Here is a 22,843-nt window from a genome sequence, read left to right as displayed (position 1 = left end):
AGATTCAAGCATTTTCCCCATTACTGAAGTTAAGCTAACTGCCCTATAGTTACCTGCTTTTTGTCTACTTCCTTTTTTAAACAGTGGCGTCACATTGGCTGTTTTCCAATCTGCGGGAATCACCCCAGAGTCCAGTGAATTTTGGTACATAATTACTAGTGCATTTGCTATTTCCCCCATCACCTTTTTTAGTACCCTGGGATGCATTTCATCAGGGCCAGGAGACATGTCTACCTTTAGCCCCATGAGCTTGCCCAGCACTGCCTCCTTAGTGATAATGATAGTTTCTAGGTCCTCACCTACTATAACCTTCTTGCCATCAGTTTTCGGCATGTTATTTGCGTCTTCCACTGTGAAGACCGACACAAAATAACTGTTTAATGCTTCGGCTATTTCCTCATTCCCAGTTATTAAATTGACCTTCTCATCCCCTTAAGGACCAATGTTTACCTTTGCCACACTTTTAGAATTTACATATTTATAGAAACTTTTGCTGCCTGTTTTTATATTTTGAGCTAGCTTACTCTCATAATCTATCTTACTTTTCTTTATAACTTTTTTGTGGCTTTCTGTTGGTCTTTAAAGATTTCCCAGTCTACTAGTTTCCCACTAATCTTTGCTTTTTATGTAATGCTTTTTTTAAAATCTGATACTTTTCTTTATTTCCTTAGACATCCATGGCTGACTATCTTTTCCTACAGTTCGTCCTTATCACTGGAATATACTTCTGCTGAGCACTGCTGAGCACTGTGAAGAATTGTTTTGAAAGTCCTCCACTGTTCCTCAACTGACACACCATAAAGTTTTTGCTCCCATTTTATCTTACCTAACTCCTCCGTCATCCCATCATAGTCTCCTTTGTTTAAACACAGGACATTGGTACTGGATTTAACCTTCTCACGCTCCATCTGTATTTTAAATTGGACCATTCTGTGATCACTCCTTCCGAGAGGATCCCTAACTGTGAGATCATTTATTATTCCTGTCTCATTACACAGGACTAGATCTCGGATAGCCTGCTCCCTCGTGGGTTCCATTACATATTGTTCAAGGAAATTATCGCAGATGCATTCTGTGAACCCCTCCTCAAGGCTGCCATGACTGACCTGGTTTGACCAATCGATATATAGATTAAAATCCCCCATGATAATTGCTGTACCATTTTTACATGCATTAGCTATTAACTTGTCAGGGCTACTCTTCAAAAATACTAATGCAGTCTCAATGGGCCAAATGGCCTCCTTCAAAGCTGTACTATTCCGTAAGTACACCTTTTTAAGTCAACCTCCCAGGCCAACAGAATGCAACATGCTATGGGGAACAGAGATCCAAACTGAAACGGAGAACAAAAGAAGGCTCCAGAATTCTATTAAATTAACCTAGAATAGAAACGAGAAAGGCTTGAGGGATTGTCGCAGTGTCACATTTTCACCAGCCCAAGATTACGTTAGGCCTATGTCTCCTAGAATTTAGGACAGTGAGAGGCTTATTGAAACATAAAATTCTTAAGAGGCTCAACAAGGTAGATGTTAAGAGGATATTTTTCTAGATGGAGAGTCTAGAATCGGGGTCATAATCTCAGAATAAGAGGTCAGCTAATTAGATTGAGATGAAGAGAAATTTCTTCACTCGAAGGTCATGAACCTCTGTAATTTTCTACCAATACAGATCGATGGATTCTCGGCCGCTGAGTACATTCAAGACAGAGATCAGATTTTTAAAAGCATTAAACGAATCAAAGGGTATCTGGATGATGAAATCTGGTCTTTAAACGAGAACTCAACCTCAAAGGATTGAAAAGCCAACTTTTGGCCCTATTTATGTTCTCATTAGAAGGTGAATAAAACAAAATCTGTAACAGAGAAAGAAAACAGGCAACCTCACTAAGCGAAACAAAAAGATTACTTATTTGGGAAATTCAGTAAATTTATACTGGTAGCATTCTGAGCTCGGGGTTAAAAATGTATTATAAGGATCATTAGAGTGAACATTATACAGCAGCTCTCATGTTATATCTGACTGGGCAGTACTTGATGTGGAAAGAAGTGTTAAGTAAAATGAACAAGTGCAGCGCTATCACCCATCCTGAAAAAAGATAAATCATCCCCAGTATTTTAAGAGTTTGCAAAATCTCACCAGGTGGTGCCTTAACATAGAAATAGGGCATGAATCCATGCACGTGGCAGCAGACACTGTTCCCTTCCATCGTAATTCCAAACATACGAGTAACAGGAACTGGCCCCTGTTTACTCCCAGGCATTCCAGCAACGTGAGATCCTTCAAAACACATGAAACTACAATTATTAACAGATATTTGTTTCTTTATTCTTTCTTGGGATGTCGGTGTCACTGGCAAAGCCAGCATTTGTTGTCCTTCCCTAATAGCCTTTGCCTTGAGTGGCTTGCTGGGACATTTCACAGAGCAGTTGAGAGTTAACAACATTGCTGCAGGTCTGGAGTCATTTGTGGGACAGACCGGGTAAGGATGATACATTAAAGGACAAGAACAAACAGATGCATTTTTAGAACAATTGATGATACTTTCATGGTCACCAACAGTGGTACCAGCAATTTTTTTACTGAAATTGAATTTAAACTCCACAAACCGCCATGGTGAGACTGAGATAACAAAGTATGGAGCTGGAGGAACACAGAGGGCCAGGCAGCATCAGAGGAACAGGAAAGCTAACGTTTCAGGTCGGGACCCTTCTTCAGAAATGGGGAGGGGGAGGGGAGCTCAGAAATAAAGAGTGAGAGGAGGGGACAGGCCGGGGAAGGTAGGTGGGATGGTGATAGGTGAATGAGTGTAGGCAATGGTCGGGATTGGTCGGTGAGGGGGGAGTTGCAGATAGGTGGGAGACGAGATGGACAGGTTATCAGGTCAAGGAGACAGGGACGGGGGTGGGGGGGTTGGTCACTGGATGAGGCCGGGGGTAGGAAGATTTTGAAAGTGGTAAAATCCATGTTTAGGCCATCGGGCTGTAAGCTCCCGAGGCAGAATACGAGGTGCTGCTCCTCCAGTTTCCGGGTGGCATCTTTGTGACACTGGAGGAAGCCCAGGATGGACATGTCACCCAGGGAGTGGGAGGGGGAGTTAAAATGGTTCACGACCAAAAGGTATTGTTGTTTGTCGCATACAGAGCGTAGATGCTGTACGAAACGGTCTACAAGTCTCCACTTGGTCTCACCGATGTAGAGGAGTCCACATCGGGTGCAGCAGATGCAGGAGACCAAGTTGACAGATGTGGAGGTGAACCCATGTCTGACGTCAAAGGTTTGTTTTTTGCCTTCAATGGAGGAGAGGTGGGAGGTGTAGGGGCAGGTGTAGCACTTCCCGCAGTTGCAGGGAAAGGTGCCGGGGGTGGTGGGGTTAGTGGGGTAGCTGGGGAGTGGACGAGAGAGTCATGGACAGAGCAGTCCCTACAAAAGGCAGATAGGGGTGGGGAGGGAAATATATCTTTGGTTGTGGGGTCAGATTGTAGGTGACGAAGAATGATACATTGGAATCAGAAGTTGGTGGGGTAATATGTGAAGACAAGGGGGATTCTGTCTTTATTTTTGTTTTTGTTGGGGGGAGGCGATGATTCAAAATGCCCTCAAACACATCTCTTGCGTCTCCTACACCTGTGCCCTCACATCGCCTCCCCCCAACAAAAACGGGAGCCTGCAGCCTGATGGCCTAAACGTATATTTTACCAGTTTCAAAATCTTCCCACTTCCGGCCTCATCCCATGACCAACCCTCCCTCTCGTCCCTGCTTCTTTGACATAACACAACCTGTCCATCTCCTCTCCCACCTACCCGCTACTCCTCCCTCACCGACCAATCCCAACCACTGCCTACATGCATTCACCTATCACCATCCCACCCACCTTCCCCAGCCCCACCCCTCCTCTCTATTTCTGAGCTCCCCTCACCCTCCCCATTTGTGAAGAAGGGTCCCGACCTGAAACGTCAGCTTTCCTGTTCCTCTGATGCTGCTTGGCCTGCCATGTTCCTCCATACTGTGTTATCTCTGACTCCAGCATCTGCAGTTCTTGCTATCACGGTGGGATTTGAACGCAGGCTCTTAGGGCATTAGCCTGGACCACTAGATTACTAGTCTGACAAATTACCATGCACTACATTCTCCCCCTAAATTCAGCTTATTTACTGCTTTGGGAAGCTTGTTGCTAACAAATTGGCAGCTAAGTTTCCAGCATTATACAGTGAGTACACTCCAAAAAGATTTCATCAGCTACACAATGGTCACAAAAGGCACTATCAGAATTCAAGTTTTTTTAAATTCTCATGCAAAATGTAAGGAAGAAAAGCAGAGTGGTTAAAACCCACAAGGGATGAGGAGAGTCACACAGAGCATGAGGATAGGAGTTGAGGCGTCATGTTCAGGTCATACAAGACGGTTGGTGAGGCATCTTCTGGAGTATTGTGTGCGGCTCTGGTCATGCTGTTATAGAAAGGATATCAGTAAACTAGACAGAGTTCGGAAAAGATTTATAAGAATGTGGCTGGGAATGGAGAGTTTCAGTTATAAGGAGAGGCTGGACACTCTGGGACTTTTGTCACTGGAGCACGGGAGGTTAAGGGGTGACCTTATAGAGGCTTATAAAATCATGAGGAGTATAGATAACGTGAATGACAGGTGTTTTTTCCCTAGGGTGGGGAATTTCAAGACTAGGAGACATATCTTTAAGGTAAATGGGGAAAGATTTAAAAAAAAAGACGAGGGGTAATTTTTTTTCCCACACACAGAGTGGTTCGTATGTGGAATGAACTTCCAGAGAAAGTGACGGATGCAGGTACAGTTACATCATTTAAAAGACATTTAGGTAAGTACATGAATAAGAAATGCTTGTAGGGTTATGGGCTATGCACAGGCAGGTTTAGTTTGGGATAATCATTGACATACACAGGTTGGACCAAAGGGTCTGTTTCTGTGCTTACGACTCCAAAATGCTGACAGGCCCCAAGAAAAGTACCCAGAAGAACCTGGCCTTAGATCCTCAAGAAAACAAACATTTTCCTTCTGCAATATTCAGCACAGGCTTGAAGAGCTGAAAGACCTATTTTTGTGCTGCATTATTCTCCAATTTTATAGCAAAAAGCAGCTGACAAAGGAAGCCAATTTATAATGAAAGATATTATTGGTGGTAAAATCAAAGCTACTGAAAGAGAAATGGTTAACTTAATATCCACTCTCCCAGGAAGGAAAATGGTGGTTTACTGTCTCATCATCATCAAACATGCATATGTTTTGAGACCAATGAGTAGGTGGCTCTTGTGTTTAAAGGAAGGAAGACTTACAAATTCCTTAGCCAGATGGTCTGTGTCATAGAGTGTTGAAGGCAACACAACAGGGTGAGAACCAACTTGGAGCAAGGACAGAGAAGGGACAGATAGGCTGGAACCAAAGTTTGGTGGGAAAAACCGTAGCTGAACAATGAACTACCATGAAAGAGACAGTTAAAAGTATATTCCCTCAAAAGGGAAAGTTGGGACAAACAAATCCTGAGCTGGCTAGATGACAAAGCAGACAGAAATAAAGTTGAAGAAGAAAACGTGTGCTGGTGACAGGTGCTGGTTAGTAACCACAATTAAGAACAAAGCAGAATACAGAAGGTTCAGAAGGAAGGTGAAAATGCAAATAAGAGAAGAGGGATTGTGAAAAATGACTGGCAACTAACAGCTACAGGGAAATCCCAAGTTACCGATAAACAAATCAATAGTAAAACGGTGGAAAAATGAGGAGTTAGGCTCTTCAGGGACCAAAAAGCTGATTGACAAATGGAGGTAAGCGCCATATCTAAGATGTTAAATGAGTGCATTGCATTTGTCTTTACCAATGAGACAGACACTGCCCAGGTGATAGAAGAGGAAACTCATCATTAGAAAAGTTTAAAATTGATAAATTGCAGGCACGGATAAGCTGTTGGTACTTAAAAGTTGGTAAGGCACTGGGACCCGACAAGATGGATCCAAGACTATTGAAGAAAGTGAATGTGGAAATTGCAGATACACTGTCAATAATCTTTCAATCTTCCCTAGATCAGAAGGTGGTGCTGAAGGACTACAGAATTACAAAACATTACACCTTTGTTCAAAAAAGTTACAAGGATAGGCCCAGCAATTACAGACCAATCAGTTTAACTTCGAAGGCGGTGAAATGGCAAGAAACAATTATTCAGGAAAAACTAGCACTCTGATGAAAAACGTGGCATAACTTCGAACAGTCAGCACAGGTGTAATAGAAAGTGATATCTAATTAGCTTGCTGCGGATATTTGAAGAGGTAATAAAGAAATTTGGAAATACAGCACCGTTCCTTCACTGTCACTGGGTCAAAATCCTGGAATTTCCTCCCTAACGGCATTGTGGGTCAACCCACAGCAGGTTGACTGCAGTGGTTCAAGAAGGCAGCACACCACAACCTTGTCAATGGCAAGTGAAGGTGGGCAATAAATGCTGGCCAGCCAGCAACACCCACATCCAACAGATGAATTTTTTTTTAAAATTGACACGAGGTACATGGTGAAGGTAGTTTCAATTGAGGCCTTCAAGAGAACATTGTTTCTACTGAAATCATCATCCAATGTGCAGGGTTACAGGAAAAAGGCAGTAGTTTGGCAATAAATGAACATGCTTGAGAACCAGTACAAAAATGATAGCCCACACGCCTCCTCGGGAACTGTGACAATTCTGTGATTCTGGAGATAAAGAAAAAGGCAGCAAAACCTACAGGAGGATAAGAGTCATATTCAGAAGGAATGCATACAAAAATGCTAACAGACTCAAAGAACGGCATGCAAAATCATTCAGTAATAGGTCGTCTATGCATAAAAATTACACATTTTCGAAATGCTGTAATGAAAAAAAGCACAGCAGCCAATTTGCACATAGAGAGCAGTCACAAACAACCTGAACAGATGATTTCCTAAATTATAATATTAAATTGCACAGAGATGACAACCCCAGGATGTTGGTCTGCTACATTAATAAAACAGAGTACAACTACACTCAGAAGAAAATGTTCTTTAGACATCTGGTAGATCATCACAAACATGCTAGGATTAAAGGGGTGATAGGAGAGCAGGTTGAACTTGGATGCTTAGTCAGTCAAGTTGAAATACGAGAGGGATAAGCTTGATAGACCAAATGACCTTTTCTCCTCAACTTTTTACGAAGGGCGGCACGGTGGCTCAGTGGGGGGCTCAGTGGTTAGCACTGCTGCCTTACAGCGCCAGAGACCCGGGTTCAATTCCACCCTCAGGCAACTGTCTACGTGGGGTTTGCACAGTCTCCCCATGTATGCATGGGTTTCCTCAGGGTGCTCCGGTTTCCTCCCACAGTCCAAAGATGTGCAGGCGAGGTCGACTGGCCATGCTAAATTGCCCATAGTGTTCAGGAACATGTAGATTAGGTGGGTTATAGAAGGATGGGTCTGGGTGGGATGCTCCAAGGGTTGGTGTGGACTTGTTGGGCCAAAGAGTCGGTTTCCACTCTGTAAGGATTCTACATAATTTTACATAACCATCTACGATTAAACTGGAGGCCACTCAGCCCAATGTACTTGTTCCATCACTCATTTAAATTGCATTTGATCTGCATCTCCGCTCCATCACCCCCTTGAACTTTCCCCAAAAACCAGCTTCTGTAACACTTAATAAACTTGTTTAACAATAATCCATCCATCTCAGTTTTAGAATGTTCACTTAATCACTTGGCCTCAAAAGCTTTTGGATAAAACTTTGATACTCTGTCACAAAGTCCATTAGTGGTGGTGGTGGCCTGCTGAAAGCACAATCTCAATCCTCACCAATTCTTAGTCCCACCACTTACCCACATAGTACTCCAGCTCCACCTGCTGGAAGGCGATATTATCTACTTGCGGGTCAATTTTGGGTGCTGGCGGGCGCTGCCATTTGTTGTTTATAACCTTGGAAGAAAACAAGTTTCCTGAAAAAGGGGGGAAAAAAAAAGGAGACACCTTTTAGCATGATACATGATCCACAATTAAACCATTTGTATTTGTACTCAGCCACCAGAGAAGTGAAATAGCCAAGGTACAGGACACAGTTTCAAAGAAATTATCCATTTTCTTCCCCCTCGTGATGTACAAATTTTATTGGAGCGCACTGGCGACCAGCTCAAGTTCTTCTGTCACAATCTGTGACCTTGAACGGATTTCATTCTTTCAATTTTCTTCCCTCTTCTTCTGAAGGTACCACTACTCACTCAGGGTCAAAGCTGTCTTTGACATTTTGCCCAGGTAATTATTTTTCAGATATGAACGTTTATACCGAATAACAATGAACTAGCAGATCGCAAAGGCGAACATAATTAACGCTGAATTCTCTCATCATACCACTCAGTGTTTGCCTTCAACAACATTCAGTCGCAGGAAAACTGGAAAACCTGACCAATTTATTGTTACTTCTGAGGCAAAGAATGAACCAGCTGAATTCTGCAGTCTGTCCCAAAGATCTGAATTCAAGCGCCACTGGAAGTTATGTGTTCAAGCACCTTCCTCTCAACCAGTCAAGAGGTCAACATGCCTGAAAGAGATTGAAGGTGCTTTTATCTTCTGGGTGCTGGAGATCGATTCTAATTATGACAAAGACCACAATAAAATGAGTCATTGGAAAAACTGGAGTGAAAAATTATTTTAGTATTATATTTTTAGATTTACTTTGAAATAAGTAATTTGGAAAAGAACTACTTTTTGTCAGAGGAAACAGGGGGTGGCTTCTTTATGCAGAGCAAATTTACATGACTGCAATATATAAACTGAGGTTAAAGGTGCTTAAAATGCTAATGCCTAGAGACTAAAGTTGTTTCACAAACATCAAAAAAAATTAAGTCATTTGTTAGCTGAGCTTGTTAAATCGTAAACTTCACAACCACTATTTTGGGAACTCTCTGATCTAGAATGCTGGACAGGATTTTCTGTCAAAAACCCTTTCTTCTGGTTGCAAACTACATACAACAATAGAATAGAGATGGGAAGTCACATTAGCAGTCACATTTTTGAGCTAAAAGTGGATGGTTCAGGCTTTTATCTAGAATCAGAAGATTTGGATACAGGAGAATTTCATTTAAGTTGAACACAAGAATCCACTAGTCAAGGGTAGTGTAGCACACTTCCAACAAGTCATGCAGTTTAAACTTTGCCAATCATAAGCTCTAGACTCGGGGAAATTTGCCAATGATTTGGGTGTTTAATTCATTCACAATTCCTCTGATAACAAAGAAACTCACGCCAGTCTACTACTACTACAGTTCTCTGACAATATCCAGGCTTGGGCTGATAAAATCCACACCACATTATCACTATCATGAACAGGAAATTGACCTTAAACTATACTAGCACCACTATCAGAGTCCTCCACCATCAACATTCAGGAGATCCTCAATAACCAAAACCTTAACCAAACTAGCACTTCACACTGTGACAAGGACAGGACAGTTCCTGACTACTCAAAGGGTCTGCACCATCAACAAGTCACAAGTACAGATTGTGATGGAAAATTCACCACTCGTCCAAATATATTCAGCTACAACATTAATCAGAGAAAGAGATTCAACAACATCCAAGATACAATAATTTGCTTGACTCTTTGGACTCTATGTCCAGCTGCTCTGTCACCAGCTCATCAGGGGATCAGCACATATGCTCTACTGGGTTAACTAAGTTAGGTAGTGGTCAGCAAGTTAGGCGAAATGGAGAAGTACTGGACTAGTCAACTAGAGGTCTAGCGTAGGTACATAGATTCAATTCCATCACAAATTTAAAATCAATTAATAAAGCGTTGAATATAAAGCTAGTCTCAGTGACCATGAAACTATTATTGAGTGTCATAAAAACCCGTTTGGTTAACTATTATCTGCCTTCCTTAACTTGGTATGACTCCACACCCACAGTCATGCAATTAACTCAACTGTTCCCTGAAATGGCTACAACTTTAGGGCAAATAGGGATGGACAAAAAGTGCTGGCTTGTCAGCAATTTTAACATCTCTTGAAACAATAAAAAACAAACTACAGTTCAAATATAAGGGGCTTGGGATCTGTTGACCAGTGAATCAACAAGTCATCTGCAGTGGTCTCTGTTAAAAACCTAAGACTCCAAATCACGTAAACGTCCCTATCCCAACATCGACTCTGCGATGTGGTACCTGATTTCAACAAAGGGAGAAGTAAGACTTCTACAATTAGACCCAGTGGTTAGCTCAGACAGTATTTCTATTGATGAACGCGATTCTGTAGCACCTGTGAGAAAATTTATGCAGCTTACAGGACATCACCTACTTACACCCCACAATCAAATGACCTTGGATCCTTCAGTTTTGAAGCTTATACATCTAGAAGTCACTGGATGGGGGAAGATCTGTCAATGCTCAGGAAACTGCATGTAGAAAAGTGTTGGTGTTTTCAAGAGGGGTAGAAAATGAGAAGAAAAATATTTTAAGACAAATCAACATTCCACATTTGTAGGAGTGGTTGAATGTGAAAAAAGGTCCATCTAGCTCAACTTCTACCACTCTGGTTATCACATGATACAGTAATAGTTATTGATTAATCATAGCAATCCATTTCTCACTCCCAGTCAGGCACTGGTGGTGCAGTTATAGTTTCTCTAACCTCTGGGCCAGAATGTCCAGGTTCCAGTCCCAGCTGCTCTGCAGGCCTGTTCCAACATATCAGACCCCAATCATTCACATCAAAAGCAATTTGCCACCTACCAATTGGAACCACATCATGTGATGCTTGTTGTTCCTTGGCATCCATTGCCATTTCCGCCTCCACTTCATCAAGATATGCCAGCTCCTCTTCAAACTGTGATGGGCCATCATCATCCCAATCTCCACGGAGCCTCTTCGCCTGTGGCCGATTTCCATCGCCAGTGCCACCAGGTGCCTTATTTCTTGCAGATTGCATTGCCATCTGTTAAAACTAAATTACATTACTGGTCATCTAATTGGAAGCTATATAGCCATTGGGTGTATTAAAAAGACATTGCATTTATATATTGGCATTCATGACCAAAATGCCTTACAGCAAATAATGCTCAATGAAGTGTAGTTGCTGTTGTAATGTAACATGCTTTACCTTGATGTTCCAACCACTATAAGCACAAAGACTTTAAGTAACAAAAGGGGCACTAAATTGTCAAATCGCTGAAAAGAGACATGTTGCTGAAGCTCTTCAAATTGCAGTCCTCAGGACAAACATGCTAACAAGAATGGTAACTTCAAACAATCATAACAATTTATATAACTGGAGAAAAGGGTGCTGATTGGTTATATTTCTAAATGTGACAAATTTGCCCTTATCAGCAATCACGTAAGTAGAGCCTGAGCCATTTGGTTACCTTGCAATCTTGACACAGGAATGCAGTACATCTCAGCTATCCTACAGAACTACGACTTTCCTGATCAGCTTCTTTCACTGACTTAAACTCTTACATTTGTATTATTTTTCAGTTCTGTTGAAAGAGTCACTGTTCCAAAATTTTAGCTGTTCTCTCCACAGATGCTGCCTACCAGCATATTTCAACTTTTATTTCAGATTTCTAGCATTCACAGTTCTGCAGAATGCTGCCATCAGTCCAATGCCATATACTGCAGGAAGGGGAGTGTAGAGAGAGAGACATGAAATACGAAGGCCCAGACCATTTCTGGAAATAAAAACAGAAATTGCTGAGAAAACTCAGCAGGTCTGACAGCATCTGTGGAGGGAAAGCAGAGTTAATGTTTGGAGTCCAGTGACCCTTCTTCAGAACTGTGGAGCTTTGGATTTTTTAAAATTCTGTTTGGATATGAGCTCAAATTCCACCATACCAACTGGTGAAATTTAAATTCAGTTAATAAATCTGGATTTAAGGCTAGACTCAGTAATGGTGACTATGAAATAGCCATCAATTCTGTAAAAACTCATCCGGTCATTAATATTTTTGAGGTCATTGGTTGGTTTCACCTACATCCACAGCAACATGGTTCACTCTGAAATGGCCCAGCATGCCACTAATTACAAAGACAATTATGGATGCCTCATCAGCAACACACACATCCCATACAGGAATAAAAACATCTGTTGTTCAATGCGCTTCCAGGATAGAGCAACTTGCTGAATAATCCAGTGTGCCAATAGCCACACTAAGAATCAAGTTAAGGTTAGAAGCAACATATCTATGGATTGGAACCATCCTTTGCAAAAAAAAAGGCAACAGTTCAAACCTAAGAGTTTGGGGTCTGTATAACTCCCGTTGCTCTCTCCAGGGCAATGCCACAACAAATCAGAATTACACACTAACCAATGAATATTACATTATATTGGGACCCTTAAAACATCTTCGTTATTTTCACAGAAGAGCAAATACGATAATTGCCTGTATCTTTTCAGACACGAACAACTGGCTGTCCAGTATTGAATCAGAGATAGTAGGAACTGCAGATGCTGGAGAATCCGAGACAACAAGGTGCAGGGCTGGATGAACACAGCAAGCCAAGCAGCATCATAGGAGCAGAAAGGCTGACATTTCGGGCCTAGACCCTTTTCTGATGAAGGGTATACTGGGATTATTCTAATGGTGATTTCTGAAGGAAATGATTATATGGAGGAGCAGAGACTGATTATCATGGCTATAAAAATCGGTATAAAAATATGGCTAAGGAAATATTTCCTAAACTGACAACTCTAGTTGCACATGAATCCGAAGACTGAAATTGGGCTTCCCCAAATAATTAAAGCTTTGCTTCCAAGTCATCTCAGCTGACTTGCTATCGGATAAAGGACTCCATTGATGATATAATATGGGTTTCAAGGAGAGCTTGCCAATTGGATACAAAATTGGCTTGACGGTAGGAGACAGAGTCATGGCCGAAGGTTGTTTTTCGGACTGAAGGCCAGTGACCAACGATGTTTCACAGGGATTGGTACTGGGTTCACTTTTGTTTGTCATTTATATAAATGATTTAGATGAGAATTTGGGAGACATGGTTAGTAGGTTTGTGGATGACACCAAAATTGGTGGTATAATGGACTGTGAAGGTGATCTAAGATTACAAATAGATATTAATCAATTGAGTCAATGGACCGAGTGACAGATGGGAGTTTTATTTGGATAAATGTGAGGTATTGCATTTTGGTAAAACAAACAAGGGCAGGACTTAAACAATTAATGGTAGGGCCCTGGGTAATGTTGTAGAACAGACAGACCTGGGATTTAGGTACATAATTCTTTGAAATTTGCATCACAGGTACACAGGGTGGTTAAAAAGGCATTTAGCACGCTTGCATTCATTGCTCAGATCTTCAAGTATCGGAAGTAATGTTGAGGTTGTACAGGACATTGGTGAGGCCTGTTCTGGAGTACTATGTACAGTTCTGGCCACCCTTCAATAGGAAGGATATTAAATTGGACAGGGTTCAGAAAAGATTTACCAGGGTGTTGCCAGGAATAGAAGGTTTCAGTTATAATGATAGGCTAGGTCATTTTTCATTGCAGCATAGGAGGTTGAGGGGTGACTTTTTATAGAGTTTTGGGTCTATCCCCTAGGTTGGGTGAGTTCAAAACTCAGGGGCATATTTTTAAGATGAAAGGAGAAAGATTTAAAAAGGACACAAGAGGCAACTATTTTACACAGCGAGTGGTTTGTATGTGGAACTTTCAGAGGAAGTGGTGGACGCAGTTAGTTACGACATTTAAAAGACATTTGGATAAATACATGAATAGGAAAGCTTTGGAGGGATATGGGCCAAATGCAGGCAAGTGGAACCAGTTTGGTTTGGGAACATGGTCGGTGTGGACTATTTGGACTGAAGGGACTGTTTCCATGCTGTATGACAGTAGACAAACCAACTATATTATGAAAACAATATGTTCTATTAGCATTGTCGTAGAGACTTCATGTCTCAAATTTACATTCACACATTGTTGCAGAATAACCACAGGCCATAAGAGGGCATGGTTCTTGCTTTCTGTTCCATTTTGCTCTGATCAACTATCAATCAACATCCACTGTGGCCTAGTTGGTAGTGCTCTTGCCCAAGTCATAATGTTGCAGTCTCAAGTTTCCTTCAGACAATACTTCCACTGCAGTACAGAGGGACTGCTGCATTGTCAGAAGTGCCATCTTTTAGATATTAAGCAGAGGCACCATAATAACATGCAAAATAGGTGCAGAAGTAGACCATTCTGTCCTTTGAACCTGCTCCACTATTCAATAAGATTAATCTGTTTTGTTTTGAATTCTAGATTGTCATCTACCTCTGATGACCTTGATTCCCTTGCCTAACAAGAATCTATCCCTCTGTCTTAAAAAGTACTAATGAGATAGCGATTTCTCAAGTTGCATATCTGAGAAAAAAAACTTCTTCCCATCTGCCCTGAAAGAGGGACCCTATAATTTTAAAAGTGCCCCCAGTTCTGATCTGACAAACAAAAGGAAACATTATTTGCACATCCACCATGTCACGGTCATTCAGGATCTGATACACATCAATCAAGCTACCCCTCATTCTTCTAAACTCCAGTGGAAGCAAGCCCAGCCTCTCCAGCCTATATTCAAAGCAATCATCTAAGAGACATACCACAGTGTTAATCAAAGTATAGAAATCCCAGTGTCCTGGTCAACCCTCATGCTTCAACTTACACCCAAAACAGATGAGCTAGTGATTTCTTGCTGTTTATAGGGTCTTAGCTGTCCACAAATAGATGTCATAGTTACAATGGCAATTTCATTTCACAAGTACTGCACTTCAACGCACTTTGAGACATCCTTACTTTACTACAATGCTATACAGGTTTATTTCTTTTGATCCTTAAAGAATCCATGGCATTATACAGAAGCAAGTTGTTTCCCTTGCTTTTCTGATGAAGGGTCTAGGCCCGAAACGTCAGCCTGTCTGCTCCTATGATGCTGCTTGGCCTGCTGTGTTCATCCAGCCCTGCACCTTGTTGTCTCTTGTTTCCCTTGAATCCCAGTTTGTATTCCTTCCCCAATTAAAACTACCATGACATATAGCTCATGTATAGATGAGGAAATGGGAGGATTTGAAAACAAAGACTGAGAATTATCATACAACTGTGATTGGTAAGAACAGAAAGGGGAATTCAGAAGCCCTCGTGCTGCGATGGTAGCGTCGTGACCTTTGGGATAGAAGGTCCGGGTTTAAGTTCTACGGTCCACCTCCTCCAGAGAAATCATCACATCCCTGAACAGATTGAGTGGAAAGACTCTAGGAAGTGGGACGGGGGGGGAACGAGAGAGAGAGAGATATAGACAGGGAGGAGGGGCACACACCTTGTTGGCGGCGGCGGCGGCGGGGCAGAGGCAACAGACAGGGCCAGCAGGGAGCGGGGGTGGGGCGGGGGGAAATGGGTGGGTGTGTGTTCAGGCAAAAGATTACCCCAGGAAGGGGCTGATGGGTGCAGCTGATTGCCGGGGGAGAAGCGCAGTGAGATCACCCTGGGGGAGTTACTGCTCGGGCGGTGGGGGTTTTCGGGGGCTGCTCTGCAGCATCACAGCCTCGGATTGCAAGGCCCAGAACCCGGGATAAACTAACGGATCACCGCTACTGGTCCGTGCCCGTGTGCGATGGGAAAGCTTTCCCTTTGCGGGGGAAGATACAGGGAAGAACATTCACGAAGGGGGTTCGATTTCACGCCGGCCTCCCCATTCCTAAATCGGCTGCTCAGAGTTTAAATGAAGGCTGCGGTGAGCCTACGGGCTAGGCCTCAGGCTCCAGCACCTTTACCTCAGACACTCGCTCACGCCGCTTCTCCCCTCAATCTCCCGCCACCGACACCCCCCAGGCAAGCCCCACCCACCCTGGTTACCGCGGCAACGGCAGCGCGGCTCAATGATTGGCTCGCATGCGCAAGCGGGTGTCCATTGTTCGATCCATCAAATTTGATTGGCTAGGAGGAAGGTCGCGTTGTCATTTGCTGCGAGTAGGCAAGGATGAATGACCTGATGGGGAGGGAGGGGATATGACATCCTGATAAAGGGTCCCGACCCGAACCTCCTCTGATGCTCTTTGACCTGCTGTGTTCCTCCAGCTGCATATTTTATTTACTCTGACTTCCAGCAACTGCAGTCCTCGCTATCGCCTTTCTGCTTGGCCTGCTGTGTTCATCCAGCCCTGCACCTTGTTGTCCTAGTATTACCTCCTCATTTGCTGAGACTAGGCACGCCAATGATGCTGCCTGGCCTGCTGTGTTCCTCCAGCTCCACACTGTGTTATCTCTGACTCCACCATCTGCAGTTCTTGCTATCTCTGGCTGAAAGGAGCATTGTGCAGTATTCTCAGTGGTAGAGGTTAGGTGATGTTGACTGGTTGACCGGAAATCCAGTGTTCACTGGCTGCAACTACCAATACACAGAGGTACACCTGATGAAATCACAAGCTTTCGAAGCGCAGCCTCTTTAAGTAAACCTGCTGGACCATAACATGATGTTGGGTGATTTTTGACTTTGTCCAGCCCAGTCCAACACCGCCACCTACACATCATACAGCTGTACAGCACAGAAACAGACCTTTCAACTCATCCGTGCCAACTAGATATCCTAAATTAATCTGGTCCCATTTGGCCCACATCCCTCTAAACCCTTCCTATTCATGTACCCATCCAGATGCCTTTTAAATGTTGTAATTACACCAGCCTCCACCACTTCCTCTGGCAGCTCATTCCATACACACACCATCCTCTGCATAAAAACATTGTCCCTTAGGTCCCTTTTAAATCTTTCCCCTCTCGCTTTAAACCTACATCCTCTAGTTTTGGACTCTCCTACTATAGGGAAAATGACGTTGGATATTCACCTTATCGATGGCCCTAATAATTTTATAAATCTCTATAAGGTCACGTCTCAGCCTCCAAAGCTCCAGCGAAAATGGCCTCAGCCTCTCCCTATAGCTGAAACCCTCTAACCCAAGCAACATCCTTGTAAATATTTTCTCTGCACCCTTTCAAGTTTAACAACATCTTTCCTATAGCAGGGAGACTAGAATTGAACACAGTATTCCAAAAGTCGCCCAACCAAATGTCCTATACAGCCACAACATGACATCCCAACTCCTGTACTCAATGCACTGACCAATAAAGGCAAGCATACCAAACACCTTCCAGGATGGGCTCACAAGAAAACTATGCTTTCATTGGTCATAAGTTGGATACAGTGACATCAGTAGATAAAGAGTAACAGTCGTGCAGGAACCAAGGCATGATTGTACATAGACAAACCCTTGAAGGTGGCCTTTGAAAAGGGGGTTGCTGAAAAGGCATACAGGATCCTTTCCTGATGTGGTATCACAAAACAGAGGAGTTATGCCAAACCTATACAAGACACCAGCTAGCCGTAAGGAAGCATTTCTGAACAGCACATATAAGGCACAATCTCAAGGTATTGAGTGTGAATCTAGGATAGTATGTTGCCAGGATTAAGGATGTCTCAAAATGTTTGTAGCATATTGTTAAAGGGGGTGTTAGAAATGAAGGTTATTGTACACATTGCTAGGAATTACATCATTAGGGAAAACATTAGGGCTTTACAGAGTGAATATAATAGGTTAGGTAGAAGATTAAAAAAAACAGAACCTCAAAAGTAGCAATCTCTGGTTTACTCCTGGTGCCAAGCTCAAATGAGGGAAAGAATAAAAGGATAAAAAAGATGAATCAATGGTGGTGTAATGTTCAGGATTCAGGTTCTTGGATCATTGTAGCAGAAAAGAAGGGTCTAGGCCCAAAACATCAGCTTTCCTGCTCCTCTGATGCTGCTTGGCCTGCTGTGTTCATCCAGCTCTACACCTTGGTATCCCTGTTCAAAAAGGATGGGTTTTCACCTGTACTGGAAAGGGATCAATATCCCAGCGGAAAGATTTGCTAATTCCATTGTAAGCTATTCGGGTGTGTCTGTGTGTGTGATCCTAAAGTAGCAGAGTTATACATAGATGAGAATAGTTTTGAATCTGACAAGAACAAGTTATTCAGAAAAGATAGACAAGGGCAAGTCAGAGAACAAAGAAACACTAAGAATTAAATTGCATTTATTTTAATGCAAAAAGGTCTCACAGGTAAGGCTGATGAAGTCAGGGCATATACGGGGTCATGAGATTGAGACATCATAGCTATTACAGAAACTTGGCAGAGGGATGGCCAGGACTGGCAGCTCAATGTTCTGGGTTTCAGATGTTATAGGAAGGATAGAAAAAGAAGCCAAAGAGGAGGGGAAGCAGCATTTTTGATTAAGAAAAGCATTATTGTTGTAACCAAAGAGGATAGCCTGAGATCTTTGGAGTGAGACTTGAACCCACAACCTTGTCACTGTGAGGCAAGAATGCTACCCACTGAACCACCTCTCCATGGCAGAGCAACTGGGAAGAGCCATCAGTGGTGAAAGTGAGACACAGTTATTCTCCAAGACAGCAGTGAAAGAAATGACTTGTCTCACGTGTCTCTGGGAGACTTTAGATGTGCATAATTCCATGTGCTTAAAACAGATCATGACTGACTCAGTACCAACATTACAGGGAGTTACCAATTTATCTTGTGTATCTGACAGTAATGAAATCCTGCCTGATTACATTACTAACCAGTATGACAGGAACAGGTGATACCTGAGAACTGCCTCTCACATAACTTACCATCCATGATCCAATGGTTTGAACAAAGTGAATGGGATTAATGCAGCTTTCGCCTCACTCAGTTCTCCCAGTGTGTTGGAGCAGGGAAACAGTACTGGGAATCTGTAAATTGGTGTCAGGAGATGGAGGGGTGCAAGTACTAATGACAGTCCAGTGGGAAAAGCGCCTGGTCTTTGCTCAGTGCCTCCCCGGTGCAGGTGATTTAAGGCATAAAACATCCCCAGTGGGATACAAATAGGTAATTGACCAGAAGATGTAGGAGCAGAATTAGGTCATTCAGCACATCAAGTCTACTCCACCATTCAACCATGGCTGATATGTTCCTCAATCCCATTCTCCTGCCTTCTCCCCATAACTTTTGATTCCCTTACCGATCGAGAACCGATCCATCTCTGTCTTAAAGACATTCAATGACTTGGCTTCCGCAACCCTATGCAGCACTTAGTTCCACAGATTCGCCACCCTCTGGTTGAAGAAATTCCTCCCCATCTCAATTCTAAAGGGTCATCCTTTCACTCTGAGGCTGCAAACTCAAACTTCCGGTCAAGATGGCAGCAGATTAGGACGCTCAAACCAGAAATCCTCCACTCCTTCTGTTTACTTCTCTTGATTTCTCTTTTCTCCCCACTTTGGTCTCTCAGCGGGTCTGAGCCTGGTCTCCCAGCGGCTTGTGCTGGGTCCTGGCCTGGTCTCTCGGCAGCTTGTGGTAGCTCTCAGCCTGGTCTCTCGGCGGTATGTTAGCTGGTATCTCACGGCGGTGTCCTGGCTCACTGTGTGAGTGGATCCAGCCCAGACATGTTCCGGGGGAAATTGGACAGGTGGCAGCTTCAGCAGCAGTGATGGTATCTGCAGTAGCAGCATCGAGAACAGGCAGCAGAGCGAGGTAAGCTGAGGTCTCACCAAAGACTGTTGAACTTTTAACTTATTCCTTTATTTTCCTACTTTAAACTACAAAAGACTTTAATGTAAACTAATGCTTAACTTTTTAACAGCATCAGAGGAGCAGGAAAGTCCATGTTCCTGCTCTTCTGATGCTGTCTGATCTGCTGTGCTCTTCCAGCTTCACATTTTATTGACTCTGACTTCCAGCATCTGCAGTCCTTATTATCTCCTTAACTTTTTAACTCTCATTTCTCTTTCTGCCTTGTACCTTAAGCTTTTTTTGTACTTAGGTACCTTGGTACCCAAGATAGCACCACGTGTGGCGACATTATACACTTTTCACCTGTACTTCTGTACTTGAGTACACATGACAATAAAATCTAAAATCTAACTCTACATCTCCGACTAGTGAAAATATTTTCTCCGCATCCACTCTACTCAGGCCTCTCAGCGTAGTGTAAGTTTCAATCAAATCCCCCTCATCCTTCTAAACTCCATACAGTACAGACCCAGAGTCCTCAACTGCTCCTCATATGTCAAGCCCTTCACCCCCAGGATCATTCTTGTAAACATCCTCTGGAATCCCTCCAATGCCAGCACATCCTTCCTCTGATATGGGGCCCAAAACTGCTTACAATATTCCAAATGTAGTCTGACCAGAGACTTATACAGGCACACATTTGGCAGACGGAACATGATGTGGAAAACTGGGAGATCATCCACTTTGTTAGGAAGAATAGAAAAGCAAAACCTCATTCAAATGGAGTGAGACTGCAGAATGTTGATGTACTGGGAGATCTAAGTGCCGTTGCACACAACATTCAAAAAGTTAGCTTGCAGAGTGCAGCAAGTAATTAGGAAGGCAACTGGATCGTTGACTTTCACTTTGGGGAGTTTTGCTGCAAGTGAGAGTATTGGTGAGATCAATACCATGTCGAATTTTGGTCTTCTTATTTAAAGAGGCATTGGACACAGTTCAGAGAAGGTTCACAGTTTTGTTTCCTTGGATGAACGCATTGCCTTATGACAAAAGGTTGAATAGGACGGTCCTATACTCATGGGAGTTTAGAATAACGACAGGGGACCTTATTGAAATATGATGGACTTGACAGGGTAGATGCTGGGAAGATGTTTCCCCTCACGAGAAAGTGCGAGGTTTGGGGGGTGGGGAGGGGAGAGAAAGAGAGAAAGGGGTGGGGGAGAGAAAGAGAGAAAGGGGTGGGGGAGAAAAAGAGAGGAGGAGGGGGAGAGAGAGTGAGTGAGAAATAAAAGATAAGACAGATCGCTAGGTTCCTGATAGGGCAATCAGAGTGACCTACCTGCCAGGTTGGGGGAGGGGTGGTTGGGCCTCCACATTGCCCCAGTCTAGCAGCAATTGGAGACACAGATGGGGTCAAGTGCCAGAACCCCTAACCCCAGGAAGATAAAAATCATTTTCCTCCTTGCCGTTGGAACCCCAAAGAATATGCCTCATCCAATGGGCTTTGTTTATAAATAAGGGATCTCCCATTTAAGAGGGAGATGAGGATTGGGAGAATCTTTGGAATATGACTCCAGAGAGAATGATGGTTTATTGAATATGAGCTTGATGAACAGATTCTATATATGGAGGAGGAAATCATGGATTATGGACGGCAGGTATAAAATGCAGTTGAAGCAAAGATTAGATCTGCTATGATTTTATTGAACAGTGGTGCAAGCTTAAAGGGGCCAAATGGCCTTTTCTTGCACTTATTTATTCTTATACTTAACTCAGCAGGAAGTGGAGTCCCGAGTATCTATAAGCTCATGATTTTGCAGTCACAGGTGGTTTTTTACATTACACCTGGACACTCAGCTGGAGGCAATGAGCTGCCCTTACCCATTACATGAAGCACACACACCCTTATATTACATCAAAACCAACCACCCTTTGTAGAATGAGGTAACAAGATGTAGAGCTGGATGAACACAGCAGGCCAAGCAGCAGCAGAGGAGCAGGAAAGCTGACGTTTTGGGTCTGAACTCTTCTTCAGAAAATTCATCCTTCTTCATCCTTTGTAGAGTTTCGAGTTCATTGACAAACGGCTCTTTTCAAAAGGCAACTTGATCTGAATACCTGAAACTATTTCCCAGGCAGTTCCCAGGTTGTGAATGGGTTCCATTCTGGGGTCCATTCACAGGCTAATTTGTTTGCAAGTCAGAACCGAATGCAAAACCATGTAAAGGAGCTGGTCATAAGTGCAGGAAATATTCATTAGTCGGGTCTTTAGAATCATACCCCTGTATGGGATCGAGTTCATAACAATTAGGGTTCATAAGTTGGACCTTTGTAAATCAGGAACTTTCTGTAGAATACAAAGAAGGAAAATTCTAGACCCACAAAAAAGGAGGAAAACAGATTTAAATTTGGAGAAAGAGGTAGTACCAATGATATTGGACTTGCACATCAGAGGTCCAGACTAATGCTCTGGGTTCAAATCCTATTGTGGCAGCTCGTGGTATTTAAATTCAATATTTTTTTTAGAAATCAGAATTGAAAGCTAGTCTTTGAAATGGTTACCTTTAATTGTCATTAAAATCTATCTGATCCACTAATACCCTTTAGGGAAGGAAATCTGCCGTCTTTACCCAGTTGGCCTACAAGTGAAAACTCCTGAACTACAGCAAGATACTGAAATTCTGAAATGACCTAGCAAGCCAATCAGTTCGAAGGCAACGAAGGATGGGCAACTAAAGTTGGCCTTGCCAGTGATGTCAACATTCCATGGGAAAATAAAGAAATTAAAATGCAGAATAAAAACCACGGTAACTGCGATGCTGTAAATCAGAAACAAAAAGAGAAATTGCTGGAAAAGCTCAGCAGGTCTGGCAGCATCTGTGAAGAGAGAAAAAGAGTCTGGTGACCCTTCCTCATAAAAATGCAGAATGTCCCAACTGACACCACAGTGAATAAATAACTCTCTTTCTGAAGTACAGATGGAAAAACCTAGGTAAACCAAGATAGATCTCCTCTGCCAACTGATGGCACTAAAGATGCGTTGATGGCAGGAAAGGTTAAAATCAGGTGGCCACAGAGATGACCCCAAAGAGTACTTAATGGGCATCTCAGCGATCACTGTCAAAACTAAAATAATTTGAACTGTGAATATTTGTTGCAAAGAGAAAACGTGGTGCCTGTTTGTGCACAGCAAGCTCCCATAAACACAGCAAACATGACCAGATAATCTGCTTTATTAATGATGTTGATAGAGAGAAACAGATTTATGGTCCTTGAGTAAAGGACTGATATGACTCACTCTAGTCAGTCATCAAACACATGAAACAATGCTGTCACT

The 22,843-nt window shown here is 42.8% G+C and overlaps 1 protein-coding gene across 3 annotated transcripts in view; it reads right to left on the bottom strand.

Moving 5' to 3' along the window:
• The window catches only part of pold1 (polymerase (DNA directed), delta 1, catalytic subunit), a 121,721-nt gene extending 105,518 nt beyond the window's left edge, over positions 1 to 16,203 (bottom strand). Inside the window, exons 1-4 of one of the 3 annotated variants that reach the window (XM_048617467.1) lie at positions 16,168 to 16,203; positions 10,739 to 10,949; positions 7,836 to 7,952; positions 2,137 to 2,277 (exon numbers count right to left, since the gene is read on the bottom strand). In XM_048617467.1, the coding sequence (XP_048473424.1) occupies positions 2,137 to 2,277; positions 7,836 to 7,952; positions 10,739 to 10,940 (460 nt within the window). In that variant the 5' untranslated portion in view covers positions 10,941 to 10,949; positions 16,168 to 16,203. Of the gene's footprint in view, positions 1 to 2,136; positions 2,278 to 7,835; positions 7,953 to 10,738; positions 10,950 to 11,105; positions 11,127 to 15,755; positions 15,807 to 16,167 lie in introns of those variants that run through there. The other 2 variants (XM_048617466.1, XM_048617468.1) reach the window with 2 other exon arrangements.
• Between the last annotated feature and the right edge of the window lie 6,640 nt (positions 16,204 to 22,843).

Source organism: Rhincodon typus, chromosome 37 (assembly GCF_021869965.1).
Source record: "Rhincodon typus isolate 14 chromosome 37, sRhiTyp1.1, whole genome shotgun sequence".
NCBI lineage: Eukaryota > Metazoa > Chordata > Chondrichthyes > Orectolobiformes > Rhincodontidae > Rhincodon > Rhincodon typus.
This window is presented reverse-complemented; position numbering and strand designations above follow the sequence as displayed.